At 57.2% G+C, this 18,100-nt stretch overlaps 2 protein-coding genes across 2 annotated transcripts; both read right to left on the minus strand.

The window, feature by feature from the left end:
- Positions 1 to 1,755: 1,755 nt before the first annotated feature.
- LOC130148194 (collagen alpha-1(I) chain-like) lies at positions 1,756 to 3,178 on the minus strand. Its single transcript, XM_056336502.1, has 2 exons — positions 2,954 to 3,178; positions 1,756 to 2,430 (listed from the first exon to the last, which is right to left on the minus strand). The coding sequence occupies exons 1-2, from the start codon at positions 3,003 to 3,005 to the stop codon at positions 1,838 to 1,840; spliced, it is 645 nt and encodes a 214-aa protein (XP_056192477.1). The 5' UTR covers positions 3,006 to 3,178; the 3' UTR covers positions 1,756 to 1,837.
- Positions 3,179 to 16,576: 13,398 nt separating this feature from the next.
- Positions 16,577 to 18,100, minus strand: LOC130148293 (collagen alpha-1(I) chain-like). The gene is made up of 2 exons (XM_056336736.1): positions 17,876 to 18,100; positions 16,577 to 17,251 (listed from the first exon to the last, which is right to left on the minus strand). The coding sequence occupies exons 1-2, from the start codon at positions 17,925 to 17,927 to the stop codon at positions 16,659 to 16,661; spliced, it is 645 nt and encodes a 214-aa protein (XP_056192711.1). The 5' UTR covers positions 17,928 to 18,100; the 3' UTR covers positions 16,577 to 16,658.

Below are 18,100 nucleotides of genomic sequence, written 5' to 3' on the forward strand. Positions count from 1 at the left end.
CAGTCTCCCACGGGAGGGACCCCACACCGCAGCAGGGAAAGAGCATGAGGAGGAAGAGGCGGCAGAGGGAATGAGTTATGAACTGACTGCAGCACCCATTGCACATCCTCCTGTGTTCCTCTGGGGGAGGAAGTAGGGACGTCAGGACGGAAGGTGAGCCCAGGCATAAGGAAGTGTTGCAGGGAAGGTGTTTTAAAATTTATTCTCATTTCTCATTCTCCTACTCTGATTTGATTGGCAAGAAATTAATTTCTCCAAGCTGAGCCTGTTTGCCTGTGACACCAACTGCTGGGTCAAAATTTCCCTGTCCTTGCCACAAACCATGAGCCTTCTTATTTTTCCATCCTGGTGAGTAGTGGGAGTGATAGAGCAGAGTGGGGGAGACGTTGCAGCCAGGCAAGGTCAACCCAACCCCAACACGCCATGCTCATGCTGGCCCAGTACAGCAGTAGAGATAGTTAACTGTCACAGCAGTATCCAAACTAGCCAGCTGCAACAAGGCTTTTACCATCACATACCCCCTTAACTTCAATAAGTAGCTCCCGCATCTTGCCCCGGCAGAGCTGCCAATCCCTCACAAGGTTTCACAAGGTCATCTACTGTCCATGCTGTTTCCTCATCCTCTTCAGGCCAGTCCACCCTGCTGCGTTCCTCTGCTGCATCTGGATTCTCTCTTCACCCAGGGCTCCTCTTGCAGCCAGCCTCTACCTTATCCAGCCCCCCCTTCTACTTCACACATCTCCCTGGCACTCTCCTTGGTTTTTTATACATCCAGAACACACGTGCACTCTTTCTCCTCCCTCTGCTTCTTCCAGGTCTCTCTTCATCCAGTGGTCCCCTTCCATACCCCTTAGAGCTATTTAACTACTTAGCAGGAACCAGCCACAGCTGCGCATTATCCACATCAGCCAACCCACCGACCCTGAAGGCAGCTCACAGCTGTGTATTATCAATGTTAATTAACAGGACTTCATTGCTCTATAATTCCTCTACAGCTAACAAACTTCCCTTTGCAGAAGGGACATTGCAGCAGCAGAGCCACCTGGGAGGAGGTGACCAAAAAGCCCACTGCCCACACTCCCGGCGCTGGCAGGGAGCAGAGCTTCTTTGTCATGACAGTGCTTTTTGCCAAGCACTTTGCGTATGGTGACACCATGACTGAAGGCCATGGCTGAGAGGATCGGGAACTCAGGCATAGCCAGGAAGAAGCAGGAAAATAACAGCAGGAGACACAAAGGATTGTTCTGTTGGCAAGGAATCTTGGGGACAGCATCTGGGGGACGATGGTGGTGACACAGCAGATCTCCAGGAAGGAAAGCCTGACAGGAAGAAATGCACAAGGATCTGCAGGGAATTGCCTGATTTGAATGCCCAGGGAGCTTGTTAGTGTTAATAACAACTCCAAGCTGAGATCTTTGTGTGCGTCCTTGGGATGGGGAAAATTACCGGGTGGAAGCTGCTGCTGTGTTTGCCCAAGGCAGCCAGGCAAAGGTGAGACACCCACTAAGCTGAGCATCGTGCTGGAGCATTTGCGTTCGCTTTATTCTTGACATCGTGAACTCCCTGTGCCATGGCAGCACTTGGAGGACCTAGAGGTGTCACTTGGCCTTCCTAAAAGTCATGAAGAGCTCAGCATCCTTGGCAAGAGGAGAAGCAGCCTGAGGTGGCCTGGATGGGAATCGGTCCCCTCTGGGAAGGCGTTGCGGGACAATGCCGGCAGGCCTTTTCAGACAGGCCAGGGGACGCCACGGTACCCGCAAGGCTCTGACCCCGTGCTGGGCAAGCACGAGCGCGTGGTGGGAAACACGCTGCGCCCCGCTGCCTTGCACAGACCCTCTCAGGCTCCCCGTGCAGCGCGGCCCAAGCGCGGCTGTTTGCTGCCTCGGAGCACCGATGCGCAGCAGCCCTCGAGGAGGAGAGGTGCTGAGCCCGGGCAGCGACTGCAAGGGGCACCCGCTGATCCCGGTGCCGGTGCCGGTGCCGCAGGCGGTGGCGGGAAGCGCCCGCGGCCGGGCGGGCCGAGGCGGCAGCGCCCCCTGGCGGGCCCGGCCGGGGCTGTCCCCCCGCCCCCGACACACACGCCCGGCCCCGGCCGCCGAGGTTCGTGCCCGGCCGCAGCCCCGGCTCCGAGCCCCGTGTCTCCCACGGCGCAGTAATACACCGCCGCGTCCCTGCGCCGGGGCCGGGCGAGCCACAGGGCGCTGGACCGGCGGTCTGCCGCCACCGACATCCGCCCCGGAGGGTCCTGCACCTCTCTGGACCCTTTGTGACCGCTCGTGATGAATGCGGGGCCTCGGCCCGGGAGCTGGCGGTACCAGTAGATGAAGTCTGTTGTCAATATGCTGGGGTGTGAGCAGTTGATGGCGATGCCGGTGTCCTCGGTGGTCTCTGCCGACGGCTCCTGCTGCACCTGGGCTCTGCCCACAGCCACTGCCGAGGAGAAAAAGAAGGGGGAATCCTCAAAACCTGCTTTGTGCCCTGCCCCGCCTGCCGTTCGCCATGGCAAATCCCAGTCGGGAACATTCGGGCATGGCGGGGGAAGAAGAGTTTCCAGAGGATGTCTAGCGGTGCATTAACGGAGGTGTCCGTTAACGGCTGGCAGACATACGAACGCGAGAGTGACAGGTGGAGTCACTGGAGAAAAACAGGGACAAAGGGAAGGAGCCCGAGGGGAAGCAGCAGCGGGGAAGGAGCCCGAGGGGAAGCAGCAGCGGGGAAGGAGCGGCTGCAGGCGCTCCGCGGCAGAAGGCGGAGGGAAGGAGGCAGCGGGCAGGGCTGGACAGCGAGAGCACGGCGAGTTTCCGCAGGGAAGGCGGGATGGCAGCAGAGGGAGGGAGGGACGCGAGCCCGGCGCGGCGGCAGGGCTCCGTGCAGAAGCCCGAGGGGACGGCAGCCCCGCGGGGGCCCCCGCAGGCCGAGCCCCGGCCCGCCCCCCGCCGCCAGCCCCGCGCACCCAGCAGCAGCGCGGCCAGCCCCGCCAGCCCTGCGCCCCGGCCCCGCCGCATGCCGCCGCTCCGCCGCCCGCGCCTCGCTGCCCCGCGCCAGCCCCGGCTCTGGGCGGCGGCCGCGGCGCCTCCTCTCCGCCGCCTCCTCTGCTCCGCGCCGCCGCCAGCTCCGCCCCGGGGCTGAGCCCGGCGCCGGCGCCGCTCGGGGGCTCGCCGCAGCCTGGGGCAGCAGCGGGGCCTCGGCCCGGGAGATGGAGCAGCTTCCGGAGCTGCCTCCCCGCTCCGGGGCTGGAAGCGGCAGCCCCCGCTGCCCTGCGGGTGCCGGGGAGCAGCCTCAGAGCCTGCCTTCTGCTGCCTCTGCAGCCCACTTGGGTCATAGAGAAGGTGTGCGAGAAGATGCCGCTCCAGCTGTTGCCCAGCAGTGCTGAGAAAAGGGGAGCAATCGCCTCTCGGCCTCTTGGCAATGCTTTGTCTGAGGCGGCCGAGGATTCCCTTGGAACTCCTTGGCGCAGGGGCACAGTACTGGCTCATGGCCAGCTTGGTGTCTACCAGAAGCCCAGTTTGTTCTCTGCACAGGACTGCTTTCTATGGGTGACCCCGGGCTGCCCTGGTGCGTGGTGCTGTTCTTCCAAGGACAGGAGTTTTTCCCTTTCCCTTGTTTCCCTTGTTTCCCGCCCGCATCCCCACCGGGAGCTCTGAGAGAGCAGAGCTGCAGGAAACGACTCTGCCAGGGGAACCCAGAACGAGAAAGGGAGGAGAAAATTCTTGTTCTTAGCATGCCTGAAATGCCTGTGCTGTGCTCCTGCCTCCTCCAGCAGTGGCACCTGTTGCTCCTGCACTCAGCAGCTTCTGCCTTGCCAGGGTGGAGGGGCGACAGGCCTGCAGCTGGGGACCAACCTCTCTGACACATCCTCCCATGCAATGTCGTGGGAGTCTCTCCTTCCCTGATGCCTGTGTCCTCTCTCTCACAGCACAAGGCCTTGGTGGGGTTGGCCTGTCCTAGCGCCTTCACGGTGCCTAGCGCCAAGCTCCTGTCAGCACAGCCCAAGGCTGCAGCTCTTACAAACATCATCTTCAACACCCCCAAGCCCTGCAGACACCAACTGTCCCACTCAGCCCCACAGGCACTGTGGACTTTCTCCTTCTATCCAAAAGAAGATCGGTACTCGAGGAAGCAACACAGGAAGCTTTGTGCCCCGCTGCTCAACCCCTCTTATAAATCAGCTTCTGCCAAGCTCACCCAACACCACACAGCCTTTCCCGATGACCGTAACCCTGCCAATTTCCCTTTCCTCCAAACCAGCTGGATCTCCAGCTGTCCTGCCCTTACTTCCAGTCCCATCAAACAAACCTGCCAAACTGTTTCTGCTCTTCCCATAGCATGATGTAGGCTGGACAGGGCCGGTCAGGGCTGTGTCCAGACGAGTCTTGAAAACGTCCAAGGCCAGAGCCTGCACAACATTTATGGACAGTGCATTCCAGTCCTTGAGCTTTTTCAGGGTCAAAAAGAACTGGAAAATAAGGTCCTCACATGTCAGTAGAATTCCGCAGGTTCCAAACTGTGTCTGTGGCCTCTCGGCCTACCGGCACCGTGCACTTGGAGAAGAGCCTGGCTTCATCTTCTCCACGTGCTCAGAGCACGTAGCTGTAGACACCCATAAGGTCTCCCTTTGAGCCTTCTTTTGCTAAGGCCTCGTTCCCTCAGGCTCTGAGTGCATCATGCCCTCAAGCTCCCTGCCTGCCTTGGGGCCTCCCGCTGGACTCCCTCCAACACGCCTGTACCTTGCCTGCACACCGAGGAGCCCCAGCCTGAACGCAGGAGCCCAGGCATGGTCTCAGGAGTGCCAAAGAGAGGAGAAGGATGACTTCCCTGCCTGTGCTGGCTCCGCTTTCGCTGGCATCTCAGAGCGCAGTAGGTGTGCTTTGCCACAAGGGCACACTGCTGACTCACCTGCAGCCACTGGCCACCAGGCATCCCCTGCCTCCCCAGCTGCCTGACCTCCAACCTGTGTCTACAGCACGGTCCCAGCGCCCTCCAGAAGCTGAAAGGTGCCTCTCCCCGGAGGAAGTGCTCGATCATGGCTCAGGCCTTTGGAGAACAATCCTCTTCTGGTGTGTCCTACCTGCATGGTCGCTTCTGGTGGAACTGCAGCGTAAATTCCTTCTGCCTGTGATCTGTCAAGCCAGAAAGGTATTTCAGCATTGCCTGGCTCCGTGTCCGCCGTATCTATCCGTTTGTCAGCTTTGGCACTGGGCTCATGCTCCACCTCGCTTTCTATAAGCTGCCAAAGGCTGATCCATGCATCTGAACAGGGTGAGATTGCAGGCTCAGGGTTCAGCCAACCCCCAGGGGCAAGGCAAGGAGGGATCTTCCCTCCTTGGGCTCATTTGGCCAGGAATTAAGTCACGAGCATGATCATGCCTCCTGCCTAGAACCATTCTCTCCAACGGCAGCTCTCGGTGGATGCTGGGGGGAGCCTAGGAGCAAGACAAGTAGGATCCTTCTGCTGAGGATTCACTCCTGTGTTCCAAGCCCCTGGGCTTGGACTTGGCTGAAAAAGTCGCCCCCATACCAATCTCCACAGCTTTCCTCACTGGCACAGAGGCTGGGGAGGCACACGCCCAGCCTAACCACAACCCACAGCACCATGTTGCCCTCTGCTTTACAGCCAGGCTTCATCCATCCCTCCAAGTACCCACCTGGAGAACCCCTGGCGGCCTGTGCTGCCCTGGGCTCCAGGACACCACCGCTGAGGCAAGCGTGCTGGCTGGCCGCTTTGAACCGCATGCAAAGAATGCCTGGAGAAGGGATCCTTTACCACCGGTTCACGGCGAGGGCCTCTGCCGCTGCACAAACCAGGTTTTCCTCTGTGCTTCTGAAGCCCAAGAATGTCGACTCTGAACAGCTGAGTGCTGTTCAGAGCCGTGCAGGCTTCCTCTCCACCACAGACCTTGTGCTCAGGAATTGGCTGCAGTGCTGGGGGAAGAGGATTCTCTTACCTGTAAATCTCATCCCTTCTGGGAGATGGAATTGTCTCTTGGCAGCCACCACAGCCTCATATCCTATTTCCTCCACGAAAACCCCGATGTTTTGACAGAAATGTACAAGTGGAAGGATGGAAATCCCTACACCCCTGTCCTCCACCGAGAGGGGATTATGGCTAATGAAGCACATACAAGCATAGCAAAAATGTGAAAAGGCCAACACCATTATAAGGGCGTTTCTGTTGCATGCCTGGCAAGTAAGGCCTTTTGCCAAAGCCCTGCCAGAGCGCTGCTACTGGCTCTTGGCACGACCTCTAGCTTGCTTGCCCAACGGAGACCATGGAAAGATAGAAAAGGGGCACAGGACCCACCCAAGTTTTAGACCTCAAACTAAGGGCATTGCTGCCAGCGGTTGTCCTTTCCAATGGAGATTTAAATCATGCTGCAGCTCTTCTGTGCAGAAGACGGGCACTGAGCTGTCTCAGGCTGCGCTTCTCATTTCAATGCTGTGGCCTGGTTCTATGCCTCATGTGTCTTCACCTACACGGGAGCCCCCGAGAAAAGGTCACTAGGCAGAGTAGCGGCTGTTCTCTGCGTGGTTCTTCCTCTTCTGCTCAACACCTTGGTTTACACCCTAAGAAAGGAGGATGTGAAAGCTGCTCTGAGCAGGGTCAAGAGCTGGCATTTCTTCACATGAGGGAAACAACCAGCAGGGTGCCATCACCCTCACCCCCACATCACCGTAGGTCAGGGAGTTGGTGATCCAGGTATCCTGAGGAGGCCCTGGCCTCTGCTGTGCCCTGCTACAAGCAGAGCCTGGCCTTCAGGCCCGTGTTGTTCTGCACAGATCCCTTGGCCAGGGGACAAACTCAGCCCGTCCATTGCAGCCGATGAGCTTTCAGGCAGCTTCGGCTTGGTGCCAGTGATTGCACTGCCCTTGTGTCCTTGCCTCTATCTGAAGTGCAGCAGGAAGGTCTCATGTGAACATGGCTTCTGTTTCGCAGCAGAAATGCTGAATAGAGCTGTTTTATTTCATGACAATCGTCTTAGAGTTTGACTGACCAAGAAGGGGTGACCTTTTCATGGGCAGGACGAGCGTGGTGTGCTGTGCCCTGACTGGAGCCACCTATTTGACAGCACGTAGCTTAGGGCTCCCAGCGTCTGAAGGACATAGGATTATCTGTACTGCCATCTCTTTCTTCAGTGGCATTCTCTGGGATAAGAAATGGCCATTTACAGAGTCTGGGTGCCTTTCCACTGGGAATCAAACCAGCAGCTCCTGGTGCAAAACGTTTGGTGCAGCTGGCAGGTCCCCGTGGGAAATGCCTTTGCAGGGGAAGGACAGTGATTTAAAGAATCACTCTAGCAATATATGAGCAAGCGCAGGTTATCTTTATTTGGCAGCGGTGGGTGCATGGGGGATCGCTGCACCAAAGTCATGCACAGCAAGGGAACCTTTCAGCCCCTTCTTTATACAAGTCACTCATGTCTATTCATTAACTTTCCATGAACTCATTAACATATTTCACACCTGGACAATTAGCACAACATTCCCTCTGTCACCCATTCAAGGATTTAGTACATCTTCAAGTTAACAATATTAAGATATCTCATGCCTGGACAATTTAGCACCCTCCCTGTGTCACCCATTCAAGGATTTAGTACACCCTCAAGTTAACAATAAGGGTCTCCTCAGACAAACATGAGCACATGTTCTTTAAATAAATCGTATATGGCCCATTATTCAATAGTGAAGCAGAGACAGAGCAAATGCCCGACTGGGCCCGCGCACACAGCCATGGAAGGCTGTTACGGGACACGTGGCCTAGGTGGTTTTCCTGGTGAAGCGGGAAGTGAGGAGGGATTATCGGAATGTCCCAGCCCCCCTGAACAACTAACTTGTTTCAGGCAGCGTGGGCCCGCACAAGGAAAAGGCAAGGAGAACCTGTGCTGTGTTGGTTGTGGCATCCGTGCTGGAGGTGGACGTGGGGATGTTCGGAGCTGAAGCAGCAGCCCCAGGTGAGATGCAGGCGCGGTAGCTCAAACGCATCTGGGCAGCACATGGTGGTGTGGGAGCAGGGGGCACACGGGGGTGGCATCCCTCCTCACCTGCAAACCAGCCCAGGGAAGGGGTGTCCCCTCTTCAGCCCTGGGGCAGGGACAGGGCTGGCCAGGGGCGGGAATGAACACAGCCCTTGAGTTCTGCTTGTGACACTGCGGAGCCAGCACAACACTCGCCGTGTTACGGCTCTGCTGGATACTGGGGCAGAAGTAACCCTAATTCATGGCAATCTGCACCATCACCCCAAGACGAAAGCAATGACCGGTAACACAGTTGGGAAGGGGCTGTTGGGGGCAGAGGCAGAAGAGTTGTCTCCAAAAGTCTTTCTAACCTTGCAGCCAGGAGGAAACGAGCTACTTACAAGTTGGGGTGGGCTTCCAGAGTGCCCTGCTACATATCACAGGCCGTGATCCCTTAGCAGGAAAGGCTTTCCATATCCAGCGGGGGAAAATATTCCTCCCACATCCACCCAGCTCACGGCGGGGAGGACTTTGCCCCCCACATTATGCAGCCCCCTCCCTCCAGGACAGTAGCCTCAGAGCAGGACTGGCTGCCTTCAGGGCTTGCTGACAGGTCTCCACCAAGCCAAACACTCCTAGAGCCTGGGGTTATCCAGCAGGGGCATTTGCCTTTCAGTAACCCGGGCTGGCCTGTAAAGCAAGCGACTGGGTCCTGGTGTAGGACTGTAGGTCCCTGGCTTTTGGGCATGGTACAAAATGTTTTAACCAGAATGTATAAGCTAATGAACAATACTATATGGACATACGGTTTTGTTTAATAATCTGCACATCTTCTTGAAGAAAGAGAACATCCACATACTTTTGATTCAGGATGTGCCATGCAAAGAACTATCAAGGATAATTAGCTGAGGCAATTGCTGCTTGGGACAAGGTGACTCTGCAGAAGAATTACATCCAGGAAAGTTGTACCTCATCCTTGTTGCACAGGTAGCAAGAGATTTGTCCTTAAGCAAACTGCCTTCATTATAATACTATAACTCACAGCCCTTACACCAGATGCCTCGGCCCACAAAGACACCCTTCCTCAACGAGCATGTGTAGTTGACCAGTAAGATTGTGTAACCGTTAAGTAGATTACCCTCCACTCAGTGTTAGAGGGTTGGAAATTAACAAATTCATATTCATCTACTCTGACTGTGGAAACTACCAAGTTGTGTGAGTTCACTCACCACTGAAAGCTAGAGGAACTTTTTATTAAAAGCAGTATCTCGTAGACTCACATTACTCCCTCCTCTGGGAGGCAGTCCTTGACAAAGTTCTCCAGATGGGTCCTTCCCATGCACTGCCATTCTTCATAAAGTCCTTTCCACGGTCTGCAGTCCTTCAGGAATGGATTGTTCCAGTCTGGGTCCCCCCTGCTGTACAGGTCCTGCTAGAAAAATGTCTCCTCCGTAGGCTCCTCTCTGTGGGCCGCAGTTTCTCTGAGGAGCCTCCTCCAGCACAGGGTTCTCTATGCTCTGCAGCTTCCTTCAGGGCATCTCCACCTGTTGTGGCATGAGGTCCTCCGTGGGCTGCAGGGTGGGTATGTGCTGCATCATAGTCCTCCGTGGGTTGGCACAAGACAAGCTGTGTCACCAGTGTCTTCTCCATGGCTGCAGGGGAGTATCTGCTCTGGCACTTCAGGCACCGGCTCCCCCTCCTTCCTCAAAGACCTCGGTGCCTGCCAAGTTGTTTCTCTCACATTTTCTGACTCTTCTCTCGCAGGTGATGCACAGCACCTTTTACCCCTTCTTGCATATGTTATCAGAGAGGTGCTGCCAGCGCTGCTGATTAGCTCTGCTTTGGCCAGCAGCAGGACCGCCTTGGAGCCGGCTGTCATTGGCTCTGTCTATGGCTCTGACATGGGGGCAGCTTCTGGCAGCTTCTCGCAGAAGCCATCCCTGCAGCCCGTCCGCTACCACAGCCTTAGGTGAAACACGTGCACTGTCATTACCCTGGTGTGATTATGTGCAAAACCTGTTTTGTGTCTGCAGGATAAAGCCAGCCAGCTCAAGGCGCACAGAGGAGGCTGCTGGCAGCTCCCTCTTGCTACGGGCAATTACCGCACCCGCACCTGCAGGCAAAACAGCAGCAGAGCAAAGGCCAGCACATCAATTAAAACAGGGGAAAAATAACAAGAATGCGTGAGCATTCGCAGGGCAGCCAAACCATTTGCTCAGCTGCTCTGTAAATTAATGTTGCTCCTGCCTTTCTCTGCCTTTACAAGAGAGGGTATTTGCCTTCACGTGAGCCTAGAGACAGGCTCACTGCTACATCACTTCTGATGCCCCAGCCTCAGCGTCTGCGGCCCAAGGGGAGTCTGGCTTGTCCCAGACACACCCCTTCTGCGGCCACATGAGTGTGTCACTGTGGAACTGCTCCCTCTGCAAGGGCAGGGGCTGGTCCCAGACCCCTGAGGAGATCACCAAGGTCAGGCGGGAGCTGCTACCACTGAGGGATTTAATGTTTCTTTTCCTTTCTTTTCCTGGTACCATGGGAATTCTTTGGGTGGCTGCAGCAAAGGGGATGTTCTCCAGCTTTGCATTATCCTCCACACATAGGCTTGAGATGTGGACAGGCTCGATATCTGGAAGGGCCTTGAAAACGTCCACTCTGCGGTGCTTTCTTGAGCGCTTCTCATCATCAAAGAGCCTGGATCCAGACGCAGCTGCACAAGTCACACAGGCCTGTGCCTCACAGCAGTACAGGCTGGGGAGGCAGAGGCCCAGCCTCACCACAGCCCCCAGGTGCTGCTGCTGAGTAGGCTGAGCTCAGAGCTCCAGGCAAGCAGTGGCAGGGAGGGATGTGCCCCTCACAGCACCGCCCATGTTTCTATGCGCTGCTGCGTGCTGTGGGCACCACTGTGGGCTCAGTGCACAGAAATAGGCAGCGCTGTCCTGGAGCTCAGCATCCCGCACATGCAGAACCACCTGGGAGGTCTCCACAGACAGTGAAGACGAGAACCTCCCTGAATCCACCTGCGGTTTCCATTTGTGCACTCCCTGCAGCAGCATCTGAGGGGACTGTGTCTGGCGCTGCTGGTACCAGAAGATGTAGGGATTGGTAAAACTGGTGGAGAAATTGCAGCGCAGAGCTGTGCTGTGTCCTCTCTGGATGGTCATTTCTGCAGGGAACTGGAGCACAGAGTCCTTTTGGGCATGACCTGTAAAGCCAGAAACTTCTTTCAGCCTTGCTTGCCTGTGCACCAGTCCATCTGTCACTTCCTGGGCTTGCTCACTGTCCCCGCTCTCCATCTCACTTTTCCCAGGCTCTGAGATGCTGAGCTGCTTGTCCCTGCACCCTTCTTTCTGCAGCTGCTTGCCACTCCTCACCGCCCAGATCATCCTGCTTTCCAGCAGTGCGCACATGTCTTTCCAGCCACTCTTTCTCTCCGTATCTGCCTCTGAGCTATGTTAACTGCTGCTGTCTCCTTCAGCAGCGGCAGCCATGAGCTGTCCTTCTCCCACCTCTGACTGTATCTTCTTGCTAGCGAAGCTCCTCCATATGACACACCACGTCCTCTGCCCTTGCCCTGTCCCTGTACAGCATTTCAGCTCTCCTTGACTCTAGTTAGCCTTCTCTGTTTGTCCCCCGAGGTTTAGAGACAGCCCTGCAGAGGCTGGTAACCTTTTCTCCAGCACACCTAGGAGAGAAGCTCCTAGATGCCACACAGCTCCGTTCCCCAGCGTCTTCCCTCTTTCAGGCTTGGACTGTATTAGCAGCACACTCAAGAATGCTCGGTACCTGCAAATGCAGGGTAAAGTCTTGTCCTTCCTCTTATGCTCGTTACTCCTGACATCTCCCACATTATTTGCCATACCCACCTGCAGCCCCGGCTCTCCCTACAGAAACACTCCCTGATCCCCCAGGCCGTCAGGACTGACACCTCCGTGCTTCCACCACCAGCTGCGCAAACTCTTGCCTCCTTCACCCCAGCCTGGAAGTGGCATCTCACCAAAGGCTGCCAGTCCCGCCAGGGCTGCCAGCACAATCAGGGCCATGTCACGCTCTCCCTTCACGGGGTGTGCAGGCACCTGCCAGCCGGAGGGACCTGATGCTTGCAACTTCACCTCTTCCTCTGCCTCTGCCCGATCAAAGAGGCCTCCAAACCACAGCCCAGAGGGCGGAGCAAAACTCTCTCCCTGCTGCTCCAGGCAGGCCTCGTTGCACCTGTCCCCCAGCCTCTACCACCAGAACGTTCTCCAGAGCCTCGTGGTGTAGGTACCGTCCATCAGAGGGAATGGCATCCCTGGTGATCTTCTCCTGGCATCGGACCCAGGTGTCGCACACTCTCCCTTCCCCTCTGGCCGTGGAGCAGGAACCTGAAGAGAAACATCTCTGTAAAGAGCATCTGCTGCAGAAACCAGCCGCACAGGGACAGGCACGCTCCCGCACTCTGGCAGGGGGAGGACACTGCCACACAGCTCTCCGTTGTACAGGCAGTCCCCCTGTGTCCCTTCACCTGCCCACATTAGCCACAGGCGCCAGGTGCTTGTCCCACCCTGGGCCCCAGAACCGCTATCCCCAGGCAAGCCAAAGGGCTGCTCGGTTTTACTGCCTCCTGCTCCTGGAGCAGGGCTCCTCTGCCACTTCTCACCCAGGGCCCTTGGCTCACACAGCTGGCAGGGACTGCAGAAAACAGCTGGCGAGCGCAGCAGCCCCCATTCACAACCCCGCTCCCACAAGGCCTTCAGGGTCCTGCTGCTCAGCCGAGGCCGTGGCAGAAGGACGGTGGGCTGCCCTCTGCTCTCCAATGTCTGCAAACCTGCCAGGGGCTCCTGGTAATGCACTGTAGCTGCCACCACAGTCCCCAGCTGAGGCAGGACGAAGGGCTGAACCTTTCCCCTCTGCCTCTCAAGCCTGTGCACATGAACTTTCACAGCTGCGTCAGCTCCTGCAGCCGCACCAGCCTCGCTGGGGACTGGCTGGGACCAGGAGCCAACTTTGACATCTAGATGAACACGCCAACCAAATGTTTTATATATATATATATATATATATATCTGTATTTAGTATCCAATCATTGGTAAAATATGCATGATCATTAGTGAAAGATGTAGCTTAGATAGAATATAATCATTTGCAAAGATGGAGTGCATCCTTCCTTGCTTGGAGGCAGGTGGTCAAGGCTGTGAAACCAGATATATGGCCTTCTATGGAAACCGGTGGTTAAAATCAAGTAGGTAAGGGAGGCTCCCTGGGTTCCTCCTGGTAGCCCTGGCCAGGCTTTGGTGGGATCTGTGGGAGGAGTGTGAAACCAGATGTCTCTGCATTTGAAATCAGGTGATCTTGTTTATTCAACACTATAAGAGCTGGACCCTCTGACAGTGACTTTGGAGACCTCACCTACGAGTGGATGCCCTGTGTAGGACCTCCCAAATGCCGGGACAGGCTCTCCAAATCCTCACTGTAACCAGGGCTCCCAGCAGCTGTGGACCCGGATGACGGTAAAGTATTAAGGCAGTTGGTGATGTATCTTTCTTAACCGCTGTAGCCTGTCATAGGCAGCAGTGATTAGGTGCATTGCCTTGTTTTATTCTTGCTGTATCCTTTCACTTACTACTTGTTTCACTTCCTATTCTATTTTTTAAAATGTAAGTAAAGATAAACTCACTTCTTTAACTAGGGGTCTATTTCCTTTGTACTGACCCGGTCTATGGCAAAACACCTCTCTGCAGGAGGCCTTCCCACAGCAGCAGGAGCAGGCTGGAAGTGGACTGTGAAGCCGGGGCAGCCAGTTTGTAATTGTGTGCCTGAGCCAACGTTACAAAGGTACCAGCAAGAAACCACTTCTCCTTGTGGATTCAAAGCAATGGCTTGCCCCCAGGCTGTCTCAGTTGTGACTTTCTGTTCTAACAGGGCCTGGCTATGTTAGTGGGGTGGAAGAGATCCCCAGCCCCTGCCTGCTGAGCAGCAGCAATGCCCGGCTCATGTGGCAGGAGGACCTCTGCTGCCTGCCTCCCTGTGCTGACCCAAGAGGAGTCGCTCCTCGCCAGGGACCACGACTGAAGGGCAATGTTTTATCAGGGCATTTCACTTGCATGTCTGAAATCCTTTTTCCCTAGCTGTGCTACAAGGAACCATCACCTGCAGCAGCACAGCTGCACTTCCTAACCCAACCACAGTAAACCTTGTAACAAGCTGGAGTTCCTTCTTAATGAGGATAGCACCTGCAATGGTCCTTGTAGAAGAGGGAGGGATGGCATTTCTCCATACAGACGAGTAAGCCATTTGGCCACAGCACCGCCAAAGCGCTGCTCCTGGCCCTTGGCATGCCCCCTGGTTTGCCTGCCCAACCGAGGAGATCTTGGACATGGAGGAAACGGGTACAGAATCCATGCAGGTTTTACAGTCCAAACTAAGGGCGCTGCTGCCAGAGGTTCTGGGGTTTTTTGATGGTGATTTAAACCACCTACTGATGGAGCTGCCATGGTTCTTTACACCTCTCTTACTCCCCTGCTGATTGCCTTGATTTATACCCTGAGAACTCAGGTTGTCCCAGCTGCTACTATCTGCTGATTTGCAGTCAACTTCTGTCCAGCTTGTGGTGGTTCACAGTAGCAATGATGTCAGATCTGTTTCCAATGGAAGCAAATGCTCTAAAAGCATGACCAACCGCAATGGAGTAATCCTTCTGTGGACGCGATCTGCACAGTGTCCTGTGCCCTGGCTGTGGCCTGCTGATGTAAGGGGGAGTTTGTGAGCATTGTGGACTGTCTGAGAAGGGCATATATGACTGTTAATTGAAAACACTTGATTCACAGAGGTGAGGAGTGGAATGTATTTGGTTTATGGGGCAAGGTTATGGTAGCAGGGGGGCTGCCGGGGTGGCTTCTGTGAGAAGATGCCAGTCAGTGCCGCCCCATGTTGTTCAGAGCCAGTTTCAGGTGGCTACAAGACGGACCTGCCACTGACCAAAGCTGGGCCAGTCAGTGACGGTGGTGGTGCCTCCACAATAATACATTTAAGAAGGTTGAAAAAGTGGTGCACAAGAGCATGTGGGAGAGAGGAATGAGAATATGGGAGAGAAACAACTCTGCAGGCACTGAAGTCAGCAAAGAAGGAGGAGGGGATGAGGTGCTCCAGGTTCATGTGTGGCTCATGACACAGGTTGTCCCTGATGAGCTGGTGATGCAGCTTGTCCCCCTGCAGCCCATGGAGGTTAAGGGTGGGGCAGACATCCACCTGCAGCCCATGGAGGAGCCCATGCCACAGCAGGTGGATGTGCCCTGAAGGAAGCTGTGACCCCATGGAGATCCCATCATGGAGCAGGCTTCTGGCAAGATCTGTGGCCCCACGGGGGATCCACGCTGTAGCAGTTTGGGAAGAACTGCAGCCCACGGAAAGGACTCGTGTTGGAGAAGGACAGTCTCCCACGGGAGGGACCCCACACCGCAGCAGGGAAAGAGCATGAGGAGGAAGAGGCGGCAGAGGGAATGAGTTATGAACTGACTGCAGCACCCATTGCACATCCTCCTGTGTTCCTCTGGGGGAGGAAGTAGGGACGTCAGGACGGAAGGTGAGCCCAGGCATAAGGAAGTGTTGCAGGGAAGGTGTTTTAAAATTTATTCTCATTTCTCATTCTCCTACTCTGATTTGATTGGCAAGAAATTAATTTCTCCAAGCTGAGCCTGTTTGCCTGTGACACCAACTGCTGGGTCAAAATTTCCCTGTCCTTGCCACAAACCATGAGCCTTCTTATTTTTCCATCCTGGTGAGTAGTGGGAGTGATAGAGCAGAGTGGGGGAGACGTTGCAGCCAGGCAAGGTCAACCCAACCCCAACACGCCATGCTCATGCTGGCCCAGTACAGCAGTAGAAATGGTCTAACAACCTTCCTGGTGCAGAAGGGACATTGCAGCAGCAGAGCCACCTGGGAGGAGGTGACCAAAAAGCCCACTGCCCACACTCCCGGCGCTGGCAGGGAGCAGAGCTTCTTTGTCATGACAGTGCTTTTTGCCAAGCACTTTGCGTATGGTGACACCATGACTGAAGGCCATGGCTGAGAGGATCGGGAACTCAGGCATAGCCAGGAAGAAGCAGGAAAATAACAGCAGGAGACACAAAGGATTGTTCTGTTGGCAAGGAATCTTGGGGACAGCATCTGGGGGACGATGGTGGTGACACAGCAGATCTCCAGGAAGGAAAGCCTGACAGGAAGAAATGCACAAGGATCTGCAGGGAATTGCCTGATTTGAATGCCCAGGGAGCTTGTTAGTGTTAATAACAACTCCAAGCTGAGATCTTTGTGTGCGTCCTTGGGATGGGGAAAATTACCGGGTGGAAGCTGCTGCTGTGTTTGCCCAAGGCAGCCAGGCAAAGGTGAGACACCCACTAAGCTGAGCATCGTGCTGGAGCATTTGCGTTCGCTTTATTCTTGACATCGTGAACTCCCTGTGCCATGGCAGCACTTGGAGGACCTAGAGGTGTCACTTGGCCTTCCTAAAAGTCATGAAGAGCTCAGCATCCTTGGCAAGAGGAGAAGCAGCCTGAGGTGGCCTGGATGGGAATCGGTCCCCTCTGGGAAGGCGTTGCGGGACAATGCCGGCAGGCCTTTTCAGACAGGCCAGGGGACGCCACGGTACCCGCAAGGCTCTGACCCCGTGCTGGGCAAGCACGAGCGCGTGGTGGGAAACACGCTGCGCCCCGCTGCCTTGCACAGACCCTCTCAGGCTCCCCGTGCAGCGCGGCCCAAGCGCGGCTGTTTGCTGCCTCGGAGCACCGATGCGCAGCAGCCCTCGAGGAGGAGAGGTGCTGAGCCCGGGCAGCGACTGCAAGGGGCACCCGCTGATCCCGGTGCCGGTGCCGGTGCCGCAGGCGGTGGCGGGAAGCGCCCGCGGCCGGGCGGGCCGAGGCGGCAGCGCCCCCTGGCGGGCCCGGCCGGGGCTGTCCCCCCGCCCCCGACACACACGCCCGGCCCCGGCCGCCGAGGTTCGTGCCCGGCCGCAGCCCCGGCTCCGAGCCCCGTGTCTCCCACGGCGCAGTAATACACCGCCGCGTCCCTGCGCCGGGGCCGGGCGAGCCACAGGGCGCTGGACCGGCGGTCTGCCGCCACCGACATCCGCCCCGGAGGGTCCTGCACCTCTCTGGACCCTTTGTGACCGCTCGTGATGAATGCGGGGCCTCGGCCCGGGAGCTGGCGGTACCACACTATCGACTCTTCTGTCCGTATGCTGGGGTGTGAGCAGTTGATGGCGATGCCGGTGTCCTCGGTGGTCTCTGCCGACGGCTCCTGCTGCACCTGGGCTCTGCCCACAGCCACTGCCGAGGAGAAAAAGAAGGGGGAATCCTCAAAACCTGCTTGGTGCCCTGCCCCGCCTGCCGTTCGCCATGGCAAATCCCAGTCGGGAACATTCGGGCATGGGGGGGGGAGAAGAGTTTCCAGAGGATGTCTAGCGGTGCATTAACGGAGGTGTCCGTTAACGGCTGGCAGACATACGAACGCGAGAGTGACAGGTGGAGTCACTGGAGAAAAACAGGGACAAAGGGAAGGAGCCCGAGGGGAAGCAGCAGCGGGGAAGGAGCCCGAGGGGAAGCAGCAGCGGGGAAGCAGCAGCGGGGAAGGAGCCCGAGGGGAAGCAGCAGCGGGGAAGGAGCCCGAGGGGAAGCAGCAGCGGGGAAGGAGCCCGAGGGGAAGCAGCAGCGGGGAAGGAGCGGCTGCAGGCGCTCCGCGGCAGAAGGCGGAGGGAAGGAGGCAGCGGGCAGGGCTGGACAGCGAGAGCACGGCGAGTTTCCGCAGGGAAGGCGGGATGGCAGCAGAGGGAGGGAGGGACGCGAGCCCGGCGCGGCGGCAGGGCTCCGTGCAGAAGCCCGAGGGGACGGCAGCCCCGCGGGGGCCCCCGCAGGCCGAGCCCCGGCCCGCCCCCCGCCGCCAGCCCCGCGCACCCAGCAGCAGCGCGGCCAGCCCCGCCAGCCCTGCGCCCCGGCCCCGCCGCATGCCGCCGCTCCGCCGCCCGCGCCTCGCTGCCCCGCGCCAGCCCCGGCTCTGGGCGGCGGCCGCGGCGCCTCCTCTCCGCCGCCTCCTCTGCTCCGCGCCGCCGCCAGCTCCGCCCCGGGGCTGAGCCCGGCGCCGGCGCCGCTCGGGGGCTCGCCGCAGCCTGGGGCAGCAGC

Source organism: Falco biarmicus, chromosome 4 (genome assembly GCF_023638135.1).
Source record: "Falco biarmicus isolate bFalBia1 chromosome 4, bFalBia1.pri, whole genome shotgun sequence".
NCBI lineage: Eukaryota > Metazoa > Chordata > Aves > Falconiformes > Falconidae > Falco > Falco biarmicus.